Source organism: Condylostylus longicornis, unplaced genomic scaffold (assembly GCF_029603195.1).
Source record: "Condylostylus longicornis isolate FDR11 unplaced genomic scaffold, ASM2960319v2 ptg000031l, whole genome shotgun sequence".
Taxonomy (NCBI): domain Eukaryota; kingdom Metazoa; phylum Arthropoda; class Insecta; order Diptera; family Dolichopodidae; genus Condylostylus; species Condylostylus longicornis.
The window spans coordinates 9,446,190-9,470,248 of record NW_026578000.1 but is presented as its reverse complement, the minus strand read 5'-3'; the positions used below and the strand labels follow the sequence as shown (position 1 = coordinate 9,470,248).

The window sequence follows — 24,059 nt, the reverse complement described above, 5'->3', positions numbered from 1 at the left end:
ATCAACTAATGTTCCTGTATAGTATGTTTTGTTTTTGTATAGTATGTTAGTGAATCTGTGAACAGTAAAGGAGTCTGTGGGTTGGAAAAATGAAATGTCGTCCAATGCTCACAAAATTGTCATGAGATTAATATTTTCGAAACCAAAATTTTTCTGTATTAAACTGAATTTACCTATTTTCAATACTGCATGGTAATTTCGTTTCTTTTCGTAGTTTTCGTTTTTAATGTCTTTTTTGTATCATGATATAAAATATTATACATATATGTGTCTAAATTATTTAATCTTAATTATTTGGCAACAGTATTTGATGTTTAAACAAAATTTAGGTAACCCTTAAAAAAAATCAAAACAATGCTTGATATTTAAATGCTGTATGTTATTGAGGGTTTATATATGGTAAATAATTAAGAAGAAAGTTTGCGTACCACAAATTATTGTAGAATACATATTAATGACATAAGGCCATTTCTTAAAAATGTCAAATTGCTTGATCAAATTGTTGATAGTAAAATTTTTGCCAGTTGAAGAAACAATAAGCCTTAATCTATTCTTTTACGAGACTTAATTAAATTTAAATTGAATATTTATTATTTAAAACATAATAATTTTTGTCTCGTGAACTTTTTTTTCTTCTAAAAATTGTTTAATTCTTTGACAAGTTTTATTAACTACTGTACATGTAAAGTTTGACGTTGCCAAAATACAACTCAGTTATGTTTTAATCAAGTAAGATATTTTAAAATAGCGTCGATGTATTAAAGAAATAAATATTGTAAAATCGTTGGGCGCACATCTGAGCAACTCAACTATTATTTCAATTCAAATCGATTTAGTTTACTAAAAATTGCAATCAGTTTGTAAAATCTTATAAATTATTTGAATGCTTAAATGCATGCAATCATAGAGTTGCGCACTTGAATATAAACCTATGAATACAAATAAAAAGTTAAAAATTGCATATCTGCCTGGCTCTAAAATAATTTTTTATGTCGGATGGATTTTTGCTAAAAACTTCACTACGTACATAAAAGGTTGGTTATAGTCAATACAATAAGTTTTTTTTAAATGTTTAATACTAACGTCAAATTATGCTCTAAATTCCTGGTTTGAAATGACTTCAAACAAATTAATGACAACTGATAGTAACTCCTTCTATTTATTTATGTTCAATATTCATGGTTCAGGCCTTCAGGGAGATATAGAAATGCAATCAAAGTGGGATATTCACGAAAAATTGTATATTTATGTAGATAAACGAGATATAAAGATGGTTTCTAAGCTATTGGATGATGGTGCAAATGCAACAAAATGCACGTCTTATGGAAGATCTGCAATTGGACAAGCTACCTTCAAGGGGTACTCTGAAATTTTATCGATTCTCTTAAAATCTTGTGAGGAAGAATATGTATCACTTAACGGATGTAAGCACAAATCTTTATACCTATGAAATTTAATTTTTAATTTTTAGAAATTTAGAATAATCACATTGGACTTAATGAGAGTTTACATTAATGTTTTGTTTTTAACATACATATTTGTATTATTTCTTGTTATGAATGTAACAACCTTATGAAAAAGTTATAATGAAATTGTGAAAATTTATTTACATTATTATTTTAGTTTTTAAAGCTAGAAAACCAACAAAAATTTTGATTAAAAGTGTAGATTTCAATATTAAATATTTAAAAATAATTTTAAATATTTTTAGGTTCGCCAAAAAAACCTAGAACTGCAAACCTAGAATTTGATATAGAGCGGACTCCCGACGGTATGGATGGTTTACAATGGGACGATGAAATGCAAGGAGTATCAAATTATGCAACGGCGGATGATGAATGGTCAAGACTTTACATGTACTACGCTAGAATGTTTGAGCAAACTGGGGAATTATTAGCTAATACAGTTAAACTAAAAGATCCTCATTGTTTGGATGCTTATCATCAAGCCCCCATTCATTATGCTGCTGTGTTAGATCACGTTGAATGTCTAAACATATTGTTAGAAAATGGGTCACCTGTTGATATTACTACACAAAATGGAGTCACACCTTTACATTTAGCTGTTAAAAATAATAATATTGTTGAAATATTGTTACAACATAAGGCAGATCCAAACAGAAAAATATATAATACAGGAGAGACAGTCCTCCATGTAGCCGCTAAAATGGGGAATGTGAAAGTTGTGAGTAACTCTTAATAATACATTAAAAATATGGTAGAACTAGGTATGCGATAGAAGTCTTAATTTTGAAAATTCAAAATCTCGAAAAGAGAAATTCAATAGAGCAAGGAGCTCTGGGAAATTTTCAAGAAACTTACTTTTGTTCAAGAAACTGATTTCTCGCTTAACAAAAATTAAAAATTATGCGCTTACAGAACAAAAAAGAGTTTACCGCCGATGCCAAAATGCTTATCCGTTAAACTCACACTAGTGTAACTGAAAACCTTTTAAAACGTTAATACCAATAAAAATTATTTTCTCCTATCTCTTATAGATCACTTTGTGTTGTGGAACTTTTGACTATCTTAACTTTATCGCGTTTTTAATTAATGGTTTTGTTAACTTTTTTTTTACAGAATTAAATCTATTTGCAGATTCTCTTTTAAAACGGAATTTATAGCCAAAAATACTTCAAAACACAAATATGGCCATTTTTACATAAAATGAACATACTTTAAATTTTAAACATAAGCAATAGCAATATATTATGTATGTACATATATATGAAATGCTTTACAAAAATCCAGTTTATCTGTTAAACTTATATAATAGATTTGGGTGAACTCTGTTATACCTGTACGAATTTGTTATCCTATGTGCTATTAATAAGTATGCCATAGCTGACCATAGGACAGACTATGGCTTTAAGTTGGCGTGTTACCATATTAATTTATGCAAAATTTCAGTACTGTGTTTTCAATATTTTCTAAGATATGGTGCGTTTCTAAGATATAATCAAATAAATTTTAAAGTTGTATGGCAGCTACTTGGACCAGTACCCCGATCATATCCAATTTAAATAGGGAAATGGCTATTACTATAATAAATCAATTGTGAAAATTTGGTGAACTTAGCTCAATTAGTTTTTGAGTTATCATAGGAACGGACGTGCAGACAAAGCTAAATCGATTCAGAATTTGAAACTGACCAAAAACATACACTTGAGTCTATATCTCAGACCATTATTTCTTAGAGTTACAAACGGTAAGGCAAATTTAGTATACCCCTCGAACATACGTTCGTACGGATATAAACATGCGGAAGATACAAAGTCCACATAACGGTTACTGTATCATGCATGGTTCCGAATTATAAACATTTATTTATTTGCAGAAAAAATCTTGTACCTTGTTTTTACCAGACTGTAGCTCCAAAACTAGTTTATCTGCACATCTGACCCCACCCATACAGTTTTTGGCTGGGAATCGATCAAAGAATCATCCCTGAAATTATTTCCCACCTTATACGACACACTCTGTATACTCATATTTGTTAAATTACTTTAGTTAGGTACAATTGTGTCCGTACAATGCTATATAAGCGTAATTATGCCTGTTTTGTGTTGATTCAAACAACACTTATGTGTTAACAAAATAATTGGAAACGTTTAATTTTTTTTTTCATTTTTCGTTTAATCAAAAAGAATTATTTAAACAAAAGTTTGATATGTACATTTGTACATAAGTAGTTTTACTTCATAATTTTTTTTATTTATTTCAGTTTCTTATATACAATACCTGTGTACAGAAATTTTTATAACTTAAATTATAATGATAACAATAGCTTTTTATTTATTTGATTACATAATGTGATTTATGTTTATTTTTTTTTTTTCTTAAATTATAGATTTAATGTTTCTTTAAAATCAATCTTTTGTTTCTAATATTTTTTATTTTAATACATTCAAAAGTTGTTGTTTAATTTTTATTTATTTGAGATATTTATTTTTAGATTTTGCTGTAATTATATAATATATGTTTAGGCAGTTAATTATAATAAGTAAAAAAAACATTCATATGCATTTATGTACATACATATGTATATGAATACAGGATCAAGTAATGCCTCTATTCAACAAATTTATGGCGAAGTGGAAAAATGCTATAATAAGGTACATACATAATATGTATGTACATACATACGTATTTATGCATGTGCAAGCATATTAAGGATCTAAATACTAAAAAATTTTTGATCGTGATTTTATTTTATAAGAAATGAATAATATATAATTTGAAAAGAATTTTTACTTTAAGCTTAAAAATGTTTTATACGCAATGTAATAATTCTTTTATTTTTTACTTATGTATATACATATATGTGCATAATTTGTATAATATTTTTTGTAGTGATAATTGCATGATTCGACTTACTGCCATATTAAGCATACAGTTTATTAAACAGATTTAAATTCAATTACTTTTTTATTGAAATTAAAGTTTTTGTTTATGTTTTAATTTCATTATGTATTTACTTATTACTTATTAAAAATTTCATATCCTTACGTATATTACATGTTATATATTTTATAAATTTATTTTATTGATTTAACATTTGCACATGCATTTTGAATACCTTTTGAATTCACTAAAGAATGCATTTAAAACTGAACTCAAAATAATTTTCGTAATAAAATCTTAATTGCGTCATACAATAAGGAACAAAAAAAAACAAAAGTGTTTAAAAGCATCGAATTTTCAATTTGCCAAAAAAAGACAAATTATATATATTTTAAAGAAAAGAATCTCTTCGATATTTGTTCAAGTTTTATATACATACACGCCTGAGTAATAAAAAAGCATTTTCATAAAACCTAAAAAACAAAATTATAATTAAAAATTTACTTATAAATATCATACACTAAGCAAGTATGTTTCATTCTAAATATAAGTATGCATGTTCTTCAAAAATTTTTCTTCTAATTTTAATATAATTCAAATAAAAACTAAAGGAAAACACAAGGGAAAAAACAAACGAAAATGTAACAATTAGAAATTCTTGAATATAAGTGCATGTTGCTTTGCTTAACAAAAAATGTTAACGTGTAAATATAAAATTTGAATAAACCAAAGAAATGAGTTAAACAAAATAGACAATATACTTAAAATCACATATGAACTACATACAAATCTAGCCTAAGCATAAATTTAAAAAGTAATTATACTTGTTTATAAATCGAGTATTTAGGTAACTGTATTATTGGTTAACTGTAGGTACAAAAAGGCACATAAACCTTTTCAAGTTTGGAGTCCAAATGTTAAGTCATGCATTTATAATGATTAAACATTAGTATATATCAGAAGTTTTTAAATCAATAAATTAAATTGCTGTGAATAAAATAAAAAAGCCCGTTAAATTAAAAAATTCCTGTTATTTCTTTATCAACTTCCTATTTATTGACATAAAAATTAATGTAATTATAATACATATGAACATATGAATGTGTAACTACACATTCATGCATACATATTATAGCGTTTATGTAAATTAACATGTATACAAATATAGTAATATTATATTTTTTATTTTCAAGACTTAATTTGCCATATGCAATAAAGTTTTTTAACAAAACTATGATCGAAAAAACAGTATTTGTTTTTTCTCTATTGTGTTATTAAATTTTCTTAAAAATTATACCTTCATATATACATATATTGTTATTACAATTCAATTAAAGAAAATAACAATTTTTACTATAATTTGATATGACTATTGTGCTTTCTTTTTATACGTTTTAAATTTATTACTTTTATTGCTATTTTTCACGTTAAAGTAATATGTTAAAATTCCATAATATAATTTTATCAAGTCGATATTGTATAGTGTACATATTGTATAGTATACCTGTATTCTCTCTCTCTCTGCAAACTTACATTAGCTAAAAAAATGGCTAAAGGAATAAAAAATTATTTAATTTCAATGGATTTTTATTCAAAAAACAAAACCTACAAAAAAAACTATTTTCTTCTATTGTGTTTATTGAAAAACTTAATTTTTTTAGCCTCAAGAATGCGCAAACATTTCTGAAAGAAATGATATATTAATCAAACTATGATAAAATTTTTATTAAAAAATTTAATTATGAGCTATGGTGTAAGAAATGTATGATACATTTTCATTTCAAAATATAGAACAGCATAAATAGATGTTGTTTGTTACTCTATTCAAAATATTCAATTGATTATGAAAAGAACATTAATTTTTTTCTATTTTCACTCAGTCAAAGTGACATCATTTGAATATATGTACGAACTAGAAAAATTAAAAAAAAGCTATGTTAAAACAAGTTAGTTTTCAATAGTATTTACTAAGTAGGTTCTTTACAGAAAATGATATCATTTAAACACATGAAAGTTATTAAATCATAAGAAACATTAAGCGTGTATTTTGATTCATTCTTTAAGTCAAACTGAAAGTTGAACGCACCCTTGGTTAAATAATAATATTCAATTCAACTCCGTTAAAACAAATTCTGAAGAAGAAATTGGTTTTTATTATATTTTCCACATTTAAACGTGATTTGAAAGTCAATAATAACTTACAATTATTTGAATTCGTAACAAGAATTTTTTTTTATTTAAAGTTATATATAGTATCACAATTTATGTACATGCATATGTAGTTGTAAGCAAACTTTTTTTTAAAAACCTCTTTATCAAATTTGTATTCTCTTTTTTAAATTTTTTTGAATAAAAATCCATTAATAACAATATATATTAATTTTTTTTCTAAACTACTTTTAATATTTAAATTTTTTTGTTTTTAAATAAATTTATAAAAGGTTTCTATATATAAAATTTATAATATTGGGCAAAAATATAGTAATTTTTTTTCTAAATTTTTTACAGCCGAAAATTGATTATTTTGTTTTCTATTTCAATCTAAAAAATATAAAAATTGTTATTAAATATAAATGAAATAAAAAGTACAATGTGTGTATCAATAGAAGAAAACACTAAAATAAAATCTAGTCCCATTCACCAATATACATATTACGTGGAGTCGGTATATATCCTCTTGTTGGTAATGGCACACGTCCACCATATAAATGAGTATAAGGGGACTCATGAAAATCAGAATCGATTCCACTTTCAAAACTTTTTGTACGCCACATCATTTGTTGTTGATGTTGATGCAATTGATGTTGCTGTTGATGTTGTTGGTACAAATGATAATGACTTGCAGCCATATGATGTGGATGTGAATGTGAATGATGTAATTTTAATGGGTTAAATGATGAACCAGTCGGTATATGACTAACAGATGTTCTTTTTGATATTATATGTTGTTGTTGCTGTAAATGTTGCTGTTTAGCAGATAATAGTGATTGTTGATCTAATAATTTTTCTTTGTCACTAACATTGTTGCTACCGCCACTATTTGATGGATTATTCCGAAATGGTTTCGCCATTTTTACAAAATTTGGAACACGTGCTCTTAAACCACAATAATATGGATCATCATATTTCCTATCTTTTTTGTCTTTATTTTTGTCGTTTTTATCTTTGGCTTTTTTGTCATTACTATTGGGGGGATGGTGATGTATTAATGAGGATGAAGATGATGATGTTGTTGTTGTTGTTGTTGATGAAGGTGTCAATGAAGGCAACGGTATGCCATTATTAACACTTGATACAATTGATGATGGCGACAAATCATCGTAATCTGGTTTTGGTATTTCATGTGGGTATATATTATCACGTGGTGGTAATTTTGGGGGTTTTTCACTACGTTTGCGGGCATCCTGTTGGCTTTGCAATAATAACTGTTCTTTAGCAGCGGCAACATGTCCATTATTACCATTTAAACTAATAAATCTATTATTATTGCTGATATTCAAAGAGTTACTACCATTACCAGCTATACTATATGGATCTTCATCAGGAATAGGTATTTTTGGTCGATTTTTAATATCTAAAAATGGACGTTGCACCGTTGGCAATTTAGTTTTTAACATATCCATGGCAACAACATTTATAACTAATATCCATATTGGGCATTCTAATATTTCATTTTCTGAACGTACAAATGTAACAACTGATAAGCATTGTGTTTCTAAACGTCTACGATCTGGATATGCACGTCTTAATTCACGATTAACATTTGATTGAAATTTTTTCATATCGAATAGTTTAACTATTTTATCAATTTCTAATGCTTGATTTGGTAAACTAACAACATCAGCTCCAATTGATGTTTCTTCATTTGGTCCTAATGCAGTACTTTTGACATAAACATTGCTGCGCGCATAACGTCTAATTAAAATATTACCAGCATCATCCATTTTAATTTTAACACCGCGTTCAATATGACGTTTTAATTCCTCGGTTTTTGAGTCGCGATTTGGATTATCGAAACCGCACAAACCGATACGCATACCATCGAAGCCATCGTCAGACCCGTTAACCGTTAACACAGGAGCACGAACATATGCTTTAGCTAAACGACGATTTTTTTCAAATACAATCACTTTAGCCCATATTTCATCATCAATTTGGGACCATTTCTCAAGCACTTCTTGAATATGCTCTTTGAATAATTTTTCTTTATGATACCACACATCTTCTTCATCTTCTGGTTGTCCAGTAATGCTAACTGGATCTAAATTTAGATCATCTTTAGATCGAGATAAAATTTTACGTCTAGAAACCATATTCGGTAATAATTTTAATACACTAAAAAAGTGGACCTATATGTAAATGCAAAATTTTTTATAAGATTTTAGGTAAACTTTTTGTGTTTTTTCAAATGTTTCAGAAAATATTGACACTATATAGCTGTATGTATATGCGTATGTATATACGTACATATAAATTATGTATTCTTTTTTTTTTTGTTATTTTGTCACAAATAGATTTAATATTTATTCACATTCGTTATAAGTATTCACAAATCTACACATTTACATATATGCTTATTATTTTTTCATTTTTGTATACGTTGAAGGTTTTTTTTTATTACCAACTTTAATTTCGAATATGGTTTGAATACATAAATTTTTACTGGCGTCTTAACCAATTCACTAAAATTATGTGGTATTTCGTATTATCCAATTTTGCTTCTTTTTTATTTTTTTATATTTTTTAACGTGTATTATATAAAAAATAACAGTAATATTTTAATATTTAAACTATTTTTTTGTATATTTTAAAATATATTGGACGTTTTTAAAAATATTTTTATTAAAAATTATATATTTTCTATTTTATGTTATTTTTTTTAAATATTTTGAATAATTTTAAAATTATTAAAAAAAAAAAACAAAAAAAAAATAATTTAAAAATTATAAAAATTTTTCAGCTGTATCCAATGCTATTTGATTTCACTTTTAGTTTCAAAATTATAATGGGGATTGGCAATAACCGTTTCCACTTCCACCACCACCGTTGATACACAAAATGAAATAATAAAAAACGAACAAAAAGCAATCAAAATCCACACAACACCAATAAAAAATGAAAGACTTAAGCGAAAAACAAGTTGCGATTGCTCTGTACTTTCACATAACATATAAAATACGCCACAAACTTAGCACAAGATTACTAAACTCTTAACTAAACCATAAAAAGTTAAACCAGAAAAAAAAAAAACAAAAAACAGTTTTATAACACAACATAATAATAACATTTTTGCTGCTATTCATTTTTGTTAAAGCTCATGCAGGAGCTTATACCTCCATCAATTTAGTTTCAGATTGAATTTATGATTTCGCTTTTCAAATAAATACACTTCAACGTTCGATTTTATTTGAAAAAAATTACAGGTATGCTTCGACATATTATATAATTTCCAGGACCGAAATTCTTAAGAAAGATAATGTCGAAATTCTTAATAAAAGAATAATGTATTTAAATTTTTTTATATATATCGAAATAAAACCTGTATACTATGGATAGTGATTTAATTGGAAACATTATAGTACCATTGAACCATTTTTAAAGGTATTGTTGTTTTCGTTATTGCAATTCGATTTATAATTTAATTGTTTGTCGGTTAGCTTACTAAACATTGGTATACATATACATATTTCTACATATGGGTTTTAAAAAATTATTTAAATTGTGCCTGCAAAAATTTTGAACTTATTCCTTCCTAACTTAATAAATTTGAATGAAATACGTACCTATATGATATAATGAATGTTTAATTTTTATTCGTGCAGTAATTTTTAATTTAACATAGATATAACTTGCACATATCATGACAAACCTTGTGAGTACAAATACATTATGTTTCTGTACTTTGAAAAGAAATAATTTTTTATATACATTCAGAACATACTTTAAAATAATAGATAATTTAGATAAATGTTTAAAATCATTTATATAATATGTATTTGGTAGACATTCAACTTTATCAGAGGCAAGTCGATTTTATATTGTACTCCCAGGAAAGAATATTAAAAAAAAACATAAATACAGTTTTTCTTAACATTTTCGTGGTTTTTTTTCTGCAGTGTAAGAAATACGGGATAGTGGGGTACTATTATTGGATTGTAGTTTAAAATGCCAATACGAAAGAAACTACAGACAATAACGAAACAAAAAATACAATACAATAAAAAAAATCTCAATTACACTACTACTACAAAAAGTTTCAATGACGATTTCAAAATATTCGCACCCGATATACAGAAACAACTTTTTTCTTTTGTAATTTATTTTTGTCTAAAATTTTGAATTCGAAGTTAAATGACTTTAAAAGTAACAAAATATTTCTTTCTTAGTTTCCTTTATTTCAACAAATTTTTTCTTGGTACGGGTGCATTTGCTCGAAAATTTAAAAGTTCTGTTTAATTAAGTGTAAAAATACTTTATAATGTTTTATTAAATTTTTAAATTTTTCAAAGCTTTTCTACCGTATGCATTATTCTTGAGTACCCTGTTGACTGCGTTTTAAATGTAAAACTGTACGTTTCTAATTCATATCCTTTGCAAAATAAAAGTATCCAAAGCTATTCTACTGCGTATTGTTGCAATCAATAACGTGAACATTTTAGAAAACATTTGATATAAAACAAATTGAAGCTTTATAGTGAAAAGTTGGTCAAAACATATAAAAATTCAAAGGAAAGTTAGAAAAGTGCGTTCAATCAATAAATTTTTTTTTATTAAAAGAAATTCTATACTCAGTTTTATCATTTTCGAGCTCTTTAATTAATACACAAAAATTACGTATATGTACATACTTTAATTTCTAGGAAAATTATAAATACTTTATTTTTAATTTTAATTCGACAATCTACCGATTTTCCACTTTCCGTAAACTAATTTCGATAGTTTGTCAAGGAAAATTCCAAACAAACATCTATGCAAAAAATGACTATTCTGTATACTTTTTTGTTTTCTTGAACAACGAGCGAAGTTAAAATATTTAGGTAGAAAAACTTAACAGAAAAAAAGTAACAGAATACAAAAAGAAACAAGAAACGAATACTTTAAGCCAACAGCAACGGCACAGCAAGTAATGCGTTCGTTTAATTAAAGAAAAACTAGTTTAGCATAAATAGTTGTTTCTTGCAATTCAACTTTGAAATAAATGTGTATTTGTAAATCGTATATATGTGTAGGTATATATATATTTTAACTAATTTATGTAGTTAACAATCTTAAATGTACTTTCAGTATGTACATACATTTATACTTGTACGAATATACAAAAATTTTGAAAAAAAAAAATTATGAACACCTATGTATGCATGGAACTAGCCCAAGTACGTTTTTATATTTCTTATTCTCTTTTATAGCTTTTATTTTTCTTTTGAGAGTGAAGTTGATTTCTTTACAAAAAACAAAAGAGAAATAAAAAATAGATTTACTTTAGCTAAATGGTTCTTCACAGGTATATACTTGTTTGAATTTTTTTCATTGTTCAATAAAAAGGAAACCACCTCAACTCGTTTTTATTTCTGCATAATAATAAACATTATTTTATTTCTATATTAAATGCAATTTCCTATGTTAAATACAGAAAAAATTAGGCAAATTATAATTTTATACCTAGCCACATTTTAATATTATTTTTTTTCTTTATTTAAAATGTATACATCGTAACCCTAAAATGTATACGTGCCTCTGACATTTTATTTTTGAAAAACTTCTTAAAAAATTCTAATAACAATTTTCTATAATCCTCTTTTAAACACGTTCTCCACAAGCTGAGAATCTAAAGATTCTTAAATTCTTTATTTTGTCTTTTATCATGGGTTGTAAAATAACATATTACTCAAGGCGGGAGCTTCCATTTAGATATGTATATAGTATTATGTAAGGTGAAAGCATGAAAACGATTTATTGAAATAATTTCTTTATTATCTCATAATTTTTCATAAATTAAGGAAAAATCTTTTTCGAAAAATTATTCTTTAAAAAATGAAGCTGGAATTGCATTTTTATTTTATTGAAACTTTGTTTTGAAAAGTGGTTTCTCATTCAACTGATTATTAAATTGTCTCAAAACGAATTTTGCGAAGAAATTTTTGAAAACCTGTCGTTTTGCGGAGAAAATTGAGTTAACTAATCAGTGCTTCGTTCATTCGAAAAATTATAAAATTTTTTTTCAATTTAATTTTTGTTTAGAATTTTTAAAAATTCTTAGACCTATGTATGTATTCTAATTTCAGTTTCGACAAATCAATGTACGTTTCTGAATAGTTTAATACAAAACCAAGTAATGAATCTAGCTTTGAAACAGATTAGATAAAAAGAAAGTTAAGACAAGTGTATTTGCTAATTATGACCATTACGTGTGAAATATATTACAAATTTCGATGCAATGCTTCAACGGTTATGAAAACTTGAAAAGAAAATTTTATTTTTATCACACATTACTCGTATAATACATATACAAAAATATGAATTATAAATGTGGCGATTTTGCTCTTTTCTATTTAAAAAATAATTTAATACTTTCATTTAAGACTTTTTTCTTTTACATTCAATAAATTACTTTAATTATTTAAAATTTTGAAAAATTATTTTATATGTACATATATCAATTCATTTCGAGTTAATGTTACGAATTATGATAATCATTTGTTTAATTTTTTTAAACAAATGATTATAAATTAAAACATTCTAAAGCAAAAAAAGCTTTTTCGTTTCAAAACAGAAATAATGCAATAATGTAAAATAAAATTACTCACACAATAAATACATTCGTTTACACATTTATCTCATCAAGTATATCAAAAAAGTTTGAGATCAGCAACTCCTTTAAGAAATTTATTAAAACCCCTAAGTACATAATTTAAATAAGGATTATAAGTTCATAACTTGGCAAACTTACGAAAACAAAAATTTCTCCAGTTTCATGTTACGTCATTAGAAATATAGACACTTCGTTTCACTAACAAGTTTAAAATGTTCCGTAACATAAGAGCAGATATCAGACTATTTTATCTTTTAAAGTTGAAATTATTAATATTTTAAACCTACCGAGCCCTTTTTCAAAATGCTAAATGCAATGAATTTCTAAGTTTTTCCAGTATCAAAAGCAGGAAGCAAAGCTTAACACTCTAAATTTGAGATAGATACATAATGTGCTATAAATACTTACACATTTCGTTCTACATTTGAATTGCACAAGTACTGCAAAAGAAAAGAAGAAAAACAGGCGAGTAAAATAAAAAAAAGACAAAAAACATTCCGAGTGTGCTGCAATGAACAGAAAAAAAAAATATATTGCATAATTTTTTTTTTATTCGTTTCACAGTTATGGCATAATGGCTTATGAATGATATCGTAAAAAATTTTTTTTTGTGAATTCACAAATTTTTATTGGTTTAATTTGGTTGACTTAAAAAAAATTAGGTTTGAAATAAATCAAGACAATGTTTGCAGAAAATTAGTGTTAAGTTAAACTAAAGAAAAAGTATTGTACTAACTAACTAAAAATGCACGCTACAAAAACATAAGGTTGAATATTTCTTTAACGTTTCCTAGTTAGTTATTTACACTTCTAAAATTTGTTTTATAAAAACTGTTTTCATTTTATTTGGAGTACAATTAAATTTTTCGAACAAGATGTACAGTTTGTCCCTGCAAGAGACCGATAAACTTTTTTTGTGTACAAAGCTCTACTTTGTAATTAAATTATAAGTACTCGTAAAGGGCAAACATTTTGAAAATTAACTTTATTAAAAATTTTATTTGTTGGAGAAAAATTCTGTTTCGTTCGAAGTAAAACATTTTAGTCTTCACGATGGGCAGGATTAGATGGGCTGTTTTCTCCTTTAGGCCCTTTAAATCTCCAATTCTAAGAATAACCATGTTGGATGCCTGTCTGTCGCGGTACAACTTCGACCGTAAGTATAGGGTTCTGTTTTCCGATCGATGAACGTGGGATCGGGGTGGCCCGGTACTTGATAATTAATACCATTCTTCTACCGTGTGGTGTGCAGAAGGTTCCAAAACGGAGTCGGGTGTGGGTTCGGGTGTATATGGTGTCCGCCCAGACACGCGTATGTGGTCTGCCTTCTTCCGCCGTGAAGACCAGCGGCGAAATACGGCCTTCACTGGCGGGGCGCGAAAGGGTGCCGTCATGCGAAGGTGTTTCTTTCGGCGTGCTCCAGCGGATTCACAGCAGAGTTGCTGGGAATCAATAGGAGCCGGGTTCGCGCTATTGCGAATTTCTTCGTGGGGCACTGCCCAGTTAAGTACCACCTGCATAGACTGGGGAAGTCGGGCTCCCCCTGTGCAAATCTTGTGGCGGTGACGAGACCGCCGTGCACACCCTTCGCGATTGTCCGGCACTGGCTGTCCGGCGCCGGCATTGTCTTGGACATGGGTTCCTAAGTGTTCGGGAACTTCTGTCCAATTCCCTTGAACTCAAAAATCTAATCTAAATCTAATCTAAAACATTTTATAGGGGCTGAAACCTAATACGTCTTTTACGATATATGCATATTGCCGGAATTTATTTTCCATAATAAATTTCCTTCGTTTATTCAGAAAACTGAAATATGAATTGTAATTTTACTAAATATATGAGCTACAAAGATTTCAAATTAATATTTATAAATATAAAATTATGAGAGTAATAAGTAACAAGTGACTTAAATAGTTAAATTAAAGTGAATTCAATAGAAAAATTGGCTGAAAGAGAATAAAGTTAAATTTATGACTCATGATCTGGAATTTTTTTATTTCTTGCTAAGTATGTGTAAGTATTTTAAAAGTTTTTGGTCTTAATCACGTTACGGGAATCAAGTAAGACCGCATATAACAACAAATATTGCTAAATTTAAGAAAAAATTGGATTCAAATTAAACCTAGCAACACAAAAAATATTGGTTTTAACCAAAAATACCAGATAAACTACTTAAACTACACACACGCGCACTTTTTTATGTTATTAAAATAATGTTTATGTATTTATCTTTGAATTTTTATTATATTTTATAATTTCAGAAAAAAAAAATTTAAAACCAGACGAAAAATAAAAAACCAAATTTCTCAAGGTTCTCAATATTTTAACTTTTATTTTAATCATGAATAACAAAATATTGTACCAATATATTTATAAGACAGAGATGCTTACTTACCTAACAATTGCCAATTAAAAATAATGTTATGTTTGTTATATAATTTTTGGTATAATTATGTACATATGTATGTATGTATAGTTGCAGAACATGTTATTAAAATACCGTCATATAAAAGGTTTTATAAAACTGTAAAAATATTGTATTTAAATGGAAAAAATTAACGGTGTTGGGTCCATTCTTGACTTGCATCCAGTAAAACTTTCAATGGGCTTATTAATTCATTAAAGATGTATTTTAAAGGAAAATACAATCATCATGAATTTGTAGAAACTACCGATGAGGTTGTCTCGTAAAGAAGTTGTATACCTCACGGTTTCACCTTTATAAAAATTTCAATTGTAATGAAAAGGAAAAGTGAAATACAGTTCTACAAAGCTAGATATAAATGTCATTGGAATTTTAACTTGTTTTAGATGTTAACTAATGAAAATATTGTCTAACCACTGTCCATGACTGCCATATTTGAATTCTTCGTATCGTATATAAATCTGTGATTTGCCTAAATTGTTTTAGTTTCGCCTAATATCATAGCATTTTAAAACCAAGTTAATTTGAGCTATAATTTTTTATATAGGACTTAGAAAAACCAGATTTATAATAATTACTTAATAAAATAAAATCTTAAAAAAATACTTTTGTTTTTAAAATATCAATAGAAGAAAAATAATTTATTTGAAAAATTTTTTATTTAGGTTGAAATTCTTTTGCAAGCTGGTTCTGAAATAAATACAACAAATAACAAAGGTCAAACACCATTAATGACGGCGATATCTAATGGAAATGAAGAAGTAGCATTTTACTTATTAACTAAAGAAGCTAAAATTAATTTACAAGATGATCAAGGTTTTACTGCAATATATTATGCAGCTGTAATGAATAACGTTCGATTAACATCACATCTTTTACAAAATGGTGCACGCCCTTTCGTTACCCATTACTTATTGCATATATGTGTGCAAAATAATTTCTTAGAAATAGCGCGTTTACTAATTGAAGCGGGTGAAAATGTAAATATACGTTTTTCTGGTTATACCCCTTTATATTTAGCTATAAAACAATGTAATGCAGATATGGTTGACTATTTATTGAAAAATGGCGCACAAAAATTTAATCGTTCTGTAACAAAGGAATTTCATGTTGCTGTACAAAACGCTGAATCACTTAACGACTTTATCAAAGTCGCAAGAGTTCTTTTAGATCACGGAGTTTGTATGGATGATGAAAATTACTGGGGAGAAACACCGTTAATGACAGCAATTATGTTGGAACAATTTGAAATAGCTGCATTTCTAATAAAAGAAGGTGCTGATATTAATAAAATAAGAAATGAAAATTATGCAGACAACTTTTTATTTGAGAAATCGCATCCGAATTGGAATCTATTGAAATTGTTGGGTAAATTTTACAAAAAAAACATATTGAATTACATATTTACATTAATGCACTTTCTCAATGTGCCAAAATTTTCTAAATGATTTTAAATGTACTACTTTTAAATGCTATATTTCGCATTATGATATATTTATATTTCTATATATTTCCATATAAGTGTACTTATATAACAATGGGTTTCATATATTTATAATATGAATATCTTCAGAATCTACATTTTAGTCTTTATAATAGTTATCTTTTTTATATACAGTTTTTAACATATTATAAAGTTTATGACTGTAATCTTTATTCAATTTTTATTGTAGTGACCAGCCATAATATTTTTTAAAATTTCTGTTGATGCTCATTGTTAAAAAATTATATATGCATGTATGTATGATGTATGCATAATAATATTCTTGTAAACTATTTCTACGAAACTATTTATAATGGGACTGAGGAAATAACTGGAAAATTTGTCTTGTTCAATTTTTTCTATTTCGAAAAGTAAGGCAAGAAATTGCAACTATTGTATGTAATTGATAGATATGAGAATACATATGTAAATATTTACTTGTTATAATATAAATATTTATTGAATTTCGAAAAGTCTAGTTTTAAAATAGTAAATATTTTTATTTTTAAACACTTATCTTTCTTTTTAATTTTAGTAAATGCTGGTTTAAAGATTCATCCGAAACCAACAAATTTAAAAAAGGCACCTTGGGAGAATGTTGAAGGAGATTTCGACGACTGGCTTGGATACTATTGCCATAATCCATTGTCTTTGCAAAGTTTAAGTAGGATAAAAGTTCGTAACTTACTGCTAATAAATATAAAAGCTGATAAGGCAGAAGCGTCAGGTTGCGATGAGTCAAAGTTATTCAAATTAATTAAACAATTGAGCATTCCAAAACCACTTCAAACTTATTTATATGAATTTGATGATATACCAAAGATCACAAACAAACTTTAATTTAATAATTTCATAATTTTTAAAGTGAATGAAATTCATAAAAACTAGAAATAAGACTTAGGATTGATTCATAAATCCTAAAGTAAATTTAGGTTTTTTAATATTATTAATTAAGATTTTGGTATTAATTATCAAAACTTATACTTATATTTTCATAATTTTATAATTATGTTACTTTCTGTCGTTATGTTGAAAAATGTATATTTAAAATAGTATTAAGATATATTAAAATATAATTAAGATAAAAAAAGTGCATAAAGTCACTTAAGGATTTAATTTTAAATACAAATAGAAAATAAATTTATTTAAAAAAAGACTAATATATTATGTTGATAACCTTTCAAATCTCCCATTTTATTCAATGCACAGGCAAGGGCAGTAATGCGAAACTACAGAACTCCGAAAATTTAATTTACTGTTATTAAGACATGAAATTTGAAAAGTTTAAGAATTTTTCGAAAGAGCTTCCCCCAGTTCTTTGTTTTTATATATGTACATATTTTATATAAAAATGTTATAAAACATTTGAATGTCTTACATGATTTGAACTACAATTATAGTTGTAGAATTTAAACGTTGAAAATTTTTCTTTATTCAAAATCTCATAGTAAATAAAATATGTAATTTATTGGTGTAAAATTCAAATTAAATTTAAATTTATAAAAATATTTAATTAAACGTTTTTAATTTAGAAATATTAATACAAGTATATTATAACAGATTACTTTTTCAATTTTTCTTCTTTTACAGCTTTTTCCTTATCTTCTTTTTTCGATGAATCCTTTTCATCTTTCTCCTTTTTCTCCTTTTCCTTTTCTTTTTTTTCCCGATCGTCTTTTTTTCCCTCTTCAGCATCCCGATTTGTTATCTTATTATTAATTAAATTGTGTAATGCTATTATAGATCGAACCATGGACGCCAAATAGACGACTAGCATTTGATCATTAGTTTTAATATACATAGTCTCTGTAAACTGGTCAGAAGTTATATTTGGTAATAAATTGAATATATCCTGAAGTTGGTAAACAATTTGATGATTTAATGGCAATTCTCCCATACTAACTTTTTCCAAATAGAATTTAATTTCTTTTAGTTGTGCATTTAATCCTTTCAGTCCATTCAGTTGATTAGTAATTTTTTGTGATAAACTTCCAATAGTCGTATCTTTGATGTCTCGAAGCAAATGTTCCACACCCACTTCTTCAGCTTCCTCTGCACCAATTTCACTTGGAACATGCTCAAATGTTTTTGATGTCGGTGTACCGTCATCGTGAATTTCTTCAACCGATATATAAGCTTCCGTTGGAAGACCAAGATCTTTAGGCTTTGCATCTATAATAACTAAAACTGAATTTGGACAATATCGTCTGATCAGTTCATTAATAGCTATATCGTTTTGATGCAATTTTGGACCGGTGTGGTACCACCCGACAACTCTTTCCCTAGCATTTACCTTTTTAAACATTGCATACATATTTTCCAAATAATCATGATCCAAAAACCAGACAGATTTGTCTTTTTCGTCTTCATCAAATGGCACTGCAAAACTATTTGATACATCTAAAATGCCTTTCGAACGCCAGCAACCAAGCAAAACACCAACAACACGCTTTTGGTTCCCTATCTTCCCCATACGATTGAAGTGATCAACGACACTCAAAAGCACCAAAGGATGCACAATTATCTTGTTAACCGCAACTTCACTGGTCGGCATATTTTAATTTTTATTCAATTTTTTTTTATTTTCAACAAAAAACTGCTCAGCAATGACAAGTTCTCATAAATTTGCAAGCAATGAAATTTGAAGTTTAATGAGGTTACCATATGTCTAATTCTACCCTAAACATTTTGGTAGAGTTTTCAATGAAATATTTTAACATTTTTTTTAATTACTTATCTTTACCCAGCATTTACACGTACAAGTTACTTGCAAGAAATTTGCAATACATACAAAAATTTTACTAACACATTGAAATATTTCTACTTGCTTGTTTACTTGCAGTTCAACTTGCAAGAAAATTTTGCTGCTAGTAATTTGAGCAAGTAATTTGACATATTGAGAAATTCACAAAAAAAAATTTGTTGTTTTGATTTTTTTTTTTTTTAATTTAAAATTTTTGAATTTTGTTTTGAAAAAATTAAACTTAGCAAACTTATGGTTTCTAAAATTTATAAACAATTATATATATTGCTAGTTGTTTTCTTCTCAAAGACATTTTCAAAAATTAACTTGCTAAACGCCTACGTCATAATAGCAAGTAATTTGACATTTCGAAAAACTAATTGACAATTAATATTATACAAACTTGCATGCAAGTAACTTGTATGTGTAAATGCTGGGTTACGAGAGAGAAAATTGAATCAAGTTAAATTCAAGTGCTGAGCTTTTTCTTTGAAGCACCAGCTAGGAATAGTTCTTGTCAAACAACTGTCAAATAAAATGTAAAGCTCAGGTTAAAAGCAACGAACCAATGCTTCGACATTTTGCCAAAACCAGTACTTTTTAGTCTTTTTCATTATTAAAAAAATTAAATAAAATTTAAAAATAAAACTATCTAAAAAGCTCCCTTTTTACACTTCTTGAATTTCTTTGATTGGACAGTTCAAATTATTGAAGTGAGCTGCAGTTATCACTCAAAATATAGAAATATCACTTAGAGCCTTAAAACCTGGCCCGGCTTTCTTAAATTACTTTTTGCAGCCGCATTGTAAATGTGTGAAAAATTCTAAAGACTTAAAAATTTAAATTCAAGAAATCTCCTAATAGTTTACATTGACAGAAAAAGCGGCAATAAGTTAATTTAAAACAATTTAAAAAAATATATTTTTATATATCATATTTTTTACTGTTCTTTTGAAATTATAATACGATTACCGTTTTTCTCGCTGTTTTTTTTTCATTTCAATTGTCATTGCATGATTCTGCGACAAATATTCAATTTTCCGAAAATCTGTCGTATGTAGCAGCAGTGTAACTTACCCTATTTAAATCAATGGATTGAATAATATTTTAACAGATCGTGCGACGGTCGCTGTTGCAGTAATATGAACTGTAATACAGTACATATTATTTCTCCATCAAAATTCGCCTAAAGAGACATTTCATTTTGACGCATATTTTGACATTTCGTGATTGTTTTGCTTTTTTTTCATGTAGGAAAAGATGGGTAAAGTTCTGCAAGCATGTTTAAGTTCAATTTCAATATAGATGGTCCAGAAAGTGATTCTAATTTAGAATATGATAGCACACAGTAAGAATACTTGAATTTAAATTGAATATTTACTTATTGGCGATTGATTTTTAACAAATCAACTTTTAGAGAGCTGCAAAAGAAAAATCGGTTGTATTGGTATGATGTAGACGAAATCTTCTTGGATAAAAGTAAACACTCAAATATTAGTTTGTACAAGCAGAATTCAAAATGTTTTTCATTTTTGGACCAACAACTGTTTGTTGTTTCATATGAAAAGCAAATTAAATTGCAACAAACTATAAAAAATAGCATCAAAAATGCAGATTTAAATCACAGTGATTTAGTTACTGCAGTCTATGAAGGCGGTGCTAAAATTTGGGAATGCACTGAGGATTTATTAATATATATGCTTCAAAATAAGATAACTGAGAATATTAGCGGAAAATTAGTTTTGGATCTAGGTTGCGGAACAGGCCTCTTGGGTATTTTTGCAGCTTTTAATAACGCCATTGTGCATTTTCAAGACTATGTAAGTATATTTATGTTTATTAAATAATTTTTAGACGGTTTCACTTATGAATACTTTAGAATAAAGATGTTTTAGAATTAGTAACGATACCAAATGTTTTGATTAATTTGCCGTTCAATTCGTGGTTGGAGTCGTCACAAATGAAATTTTTTTCTGGAGACTGGTCGAAATATGTAGAAGCAACAAAAAATTCACCAAGATTTGACTTAATCTTGAGTTCGGAGACTATTTACAATCCAGACAATCATGCGAAACTTCTAAATACTTTTGCAGAAAAATTAAAATCAACTGGTTTAATATACCTTGCAGCTAAAACGCATTATTTTGGGGTTGGAGGAGGCCTCAGGCAATTTGAAGATTTAATAGTGAGAGATAACCGGTTTAAAAGTAAAATTGTGTGGAAATCAACTATAGGAGTTTGCAGAGAAATTTTAGAAATAAAATTTAAAAGCTGATTTTGTCACATTCGCTATATACTCAATAAAATATTTAATTGGTACATAATATGACAATTTTTTAATAATTTGGTTAGGATCAAGCTTAGTTACCAAGCGTAATTATAATTTTTGCGCAAATGATGAAGCAGTTTCTAATGATAGATCACTCAAAATCCTAATCGCAATCTACATGAGCAATGCCATAAATTTTTAAAAGTGACGTGTTGAGGTAAATATTAGATATTCAACGGAGCTTGTTGCTTGCGAGCATATAAACGTTTTCTATGCTCTTAACTTACATATTCCATTTGAAATGAAATTATTTAATAGCGGTCAAAATTTAATAATTTTGCTACGAAAATTATAACCAAAATAAAAATCAACTGATCGCTACTCCAAAAAATCTTAATCTTTCAAAACTTACTTTTAAATAATAGGCTAGGGCTAGGGGTTAAAAATTTTGAAAAAACTTTATAAAGTTTTTGTATACAAAGCGTCAAGTACAATACTTTTTGAACAAAAATAAGAGAAAATAGATCTGGAATAAAATTTGCAAAAACTTTTAAAGAAAAACAATGGCGAATTTTCTCTGAAAAAAAGAAAGAAAATTCTCACTTAAAAAAAAAATAAACCAGACAGAAAACTTGAAAAATTTTTAAAACTTTATAAATAAATAGGTGATAAACGTCAAATTTTAAAGTATTTATCAAACATAAGCAAATATTTTTTGGTTATAACAACCGAAAATTTTGATTTTGGATTATAAAAGTGTGAAACTTAGAAAAAAAGATCCGTGAATAATTTTTGGTTATTTTAATTTATTCTTAATTGAAAAGTTTTGAAAAAAAATTATTGATGAAAAAAAATTTTTTTCAAAAATTAAACCTTCAGACAACCAAGAAAAACATATGTTTCGACTGCTATAAGATTTGAAAAGTTTTTAAGATTCTTACTTTTACTTAACAAAATTTGAAAAAACTTTTCAAGTCAAAACCAAAACTAAACTTCGAAGCCAAAACACTTTATTTTGATATCAAATATCAGTCCTTCTATACAAAAGTATGATAAAGACTGATAACTAGCTCTTCGATAAGTTAAGACTTTTTAATTTCTTACAAAAAGTTTTCAAATTTATTTATTCAGTTTGCCTTAACTTCAAATACTTATCTTGAACTTATTATTAAATTTGGCAGATATGTATTTGTATTTCCATTGTTTCAGAGGGTTCGCTATTTTATCCTAAACGTTTTGTAATTAAACTTCACTGAAAACCGAATTTTGAAGGAGTTTTATTCGAAATCGAGAGATCCCATACTTCTCAATTCGTTTATAATTTGGTTTGTGACAAACAAAATTTATCATTACAAACAAACTTATGTTCATTTAAAATTTGAGTTTAATTTTTATATTAATATATTGATACCCTACCAATATGCTGTGATTTTAAAGTTCATTTCTACAAGTCATATTCATCTAATGAAATTTCATTTGAATATCCTCTGAATAACAATATATTAAAATAATGAAAATTATTCACATGCTCAAATACGAACTAATTACTAAACCTCTGAATGCTTGAATAAACTCTTATTCAAGCATTCTTAAAATAGCATCTTAATATATTTTTGTTTTAGCTACACTGCTCCACAGAAAATTTTTACGCTATTCCATAGCAACCTTACGCTGTAACGAAGAACGTTTTATACCGTAAATTTGCAGTTTTGTCGTTATGAAATTTGTGCCCTCATATCGAAGTACATCCGTTTATGACAGTGTGAGTTATCTCTTTACAAAAATCTATTTGCAGTCGCTTGACATTAGAGTTTGTCTATCTAATTAGATATTACTCCATATCTTAAATTTTGTTAAAACAAAATCTTCGTTTTGAAGTTTCGATAAAAAGATTTTTCATGAGCCCTTTTAAATCTTCATTTGAAGTTCAGTTGAAAGAAGTAGGAAGCCAAAATATCACGATTCCAATTCGAACGAAATCAGAGCC

General features: G+C 27.0%; 4 protein-coding genes across 4 annotated transcripts; 2 read left to right on the top strand and 2 right to left on the bottom strand.

The window, feature by feature from the left end:
- Positions 1-894: 894 nt before the first annotated feature.
- Positions 895-18,277, top strand: LOC129608297 (ankyrin-1). The gene is made up of 5 exons (XM_055519709.1): positions 895-1,034; positions 1,188-1,424; positions 1,712-2,184; positions 16,243-16,945; positions 17,596-18,277. The coding sequence occupies exons 1-5, from the start codon at positions 932-934 to the stop codon at positions 17,898-17,900; spliced, it is 1,821 nt and encodes a 606-aa protein (XP_055375684.1). The 5' UTR covers positions 895-931; the 3' UTR covers positions 17,901-18,277.
- On the bottom strand, positions 3,804-9,517 carry LOC129608298 (uncharacterized). The gene has a single exon (XM_055519710.1). The coding sequence runs from the start codon at positions 8,654-8,656 to the stop codon at positions 6,971-6,973; it is 1,686 nt and encodes a 561-aa protein (XP_055375685.1). The 5' UTR covers positions 8,657-9,517; the 3' UTR covers positions 3,804-6,970.
- Positions 18,278-18,508: 231 nt separating the features above from the next.
- Positions 18,509-19,694, bottom strand: LOC129608387 (26S proteasome non-ATPase regulatory subunit 7). Its single transcript, XM_055519871.1, has one exon. It carries the CDS (start codon positions 19,612-19,614, stop codon positions 18,622-18,624), a length of 993 nt encoding a protein of 330 aa, XP_055375846.1. The 5' UTR covers positions 19,615-19,694; the 3' UTR covers positions 18,509-18,621.
- Positions 19,695-21,042: 1,348 nt separating this feature from the next.
- Positions 21,043-22,142, top strand: LOC129608292 (histidine protein methyltransferase 1 homolog). Its single transcript, XM_055519703.1, has 3 exons — positions 21,043-21,151; positions 21,221-21,623; positions 21,683-22,142. Exons 1-3 carry the CDS (start codon positions 21,084-21,086, stop codon positions 22,076-22,078), a joined length of 867 nt encoding a protein of 288 aa, XP_055375678.1. The 5' UTR covers positions 21,043-21,083; the 3' UTR covers positions 22,079-22,142.
- The last annotated feature ends 1,917 nt before the right edge of the window (positions 22,143-24,059 follow it).

Coding starts and splice junctions, on each gene's coding strand:
- LOC129608297 (XM_055519709.1), top strand. CDS start 932: ATGAATACAAATAAAAAGTTAAAAATTGCATATCTGCCTGGCTCTAAA. Junction 2,185..16,242: donor AAATGGGGAATGTGAAAGTT/GTGAGTAACTCT, acceptor TTTTTTATTTAG/GTTGAAATTCTTTTGCAAGC. Junction 16,946..17,595: donor GAATCTATTGAAATTGTTGG/GTAAATTTTACA, acceptor TTTTAATTTTAG/TAAATGCTGGTTTAAAGATT.
- LOC129608298 (XM_055519710.1), bottom strand. CDS start 8,656: ATGGTTTCTAGACGTAAAATTTTATCTCGATCTAAAGATGATCTAAAT.
- LOC129608387 (XM_055519871.1), bottom strand. CDS start 19,614: ATGCCGACCAGTGAAGTTGCGGTTAACAAGATAATTGTGCATCCTTTG.
- LOC129608292 (XM_055519703.1), top strand. CDS start 21,084: ATGTTTAAGTTCAATTTCAATATAGATGGTCCAGAAAGTGATTCTAAT. Junction 21,152..21,220: donor TTAGAATATGATAGCACACA/GTAAGAATACTT, acceptor ATCAACTTTTAG/AGAGCTGCAAAAGAAAAATC. Junction 21,624..21,682: donor TTGTGCATTTTCAAGACTAT/GTAAGTATATTT, acceptor TGAATACTTTAG/AATAAAGATGTTTTAGAATT.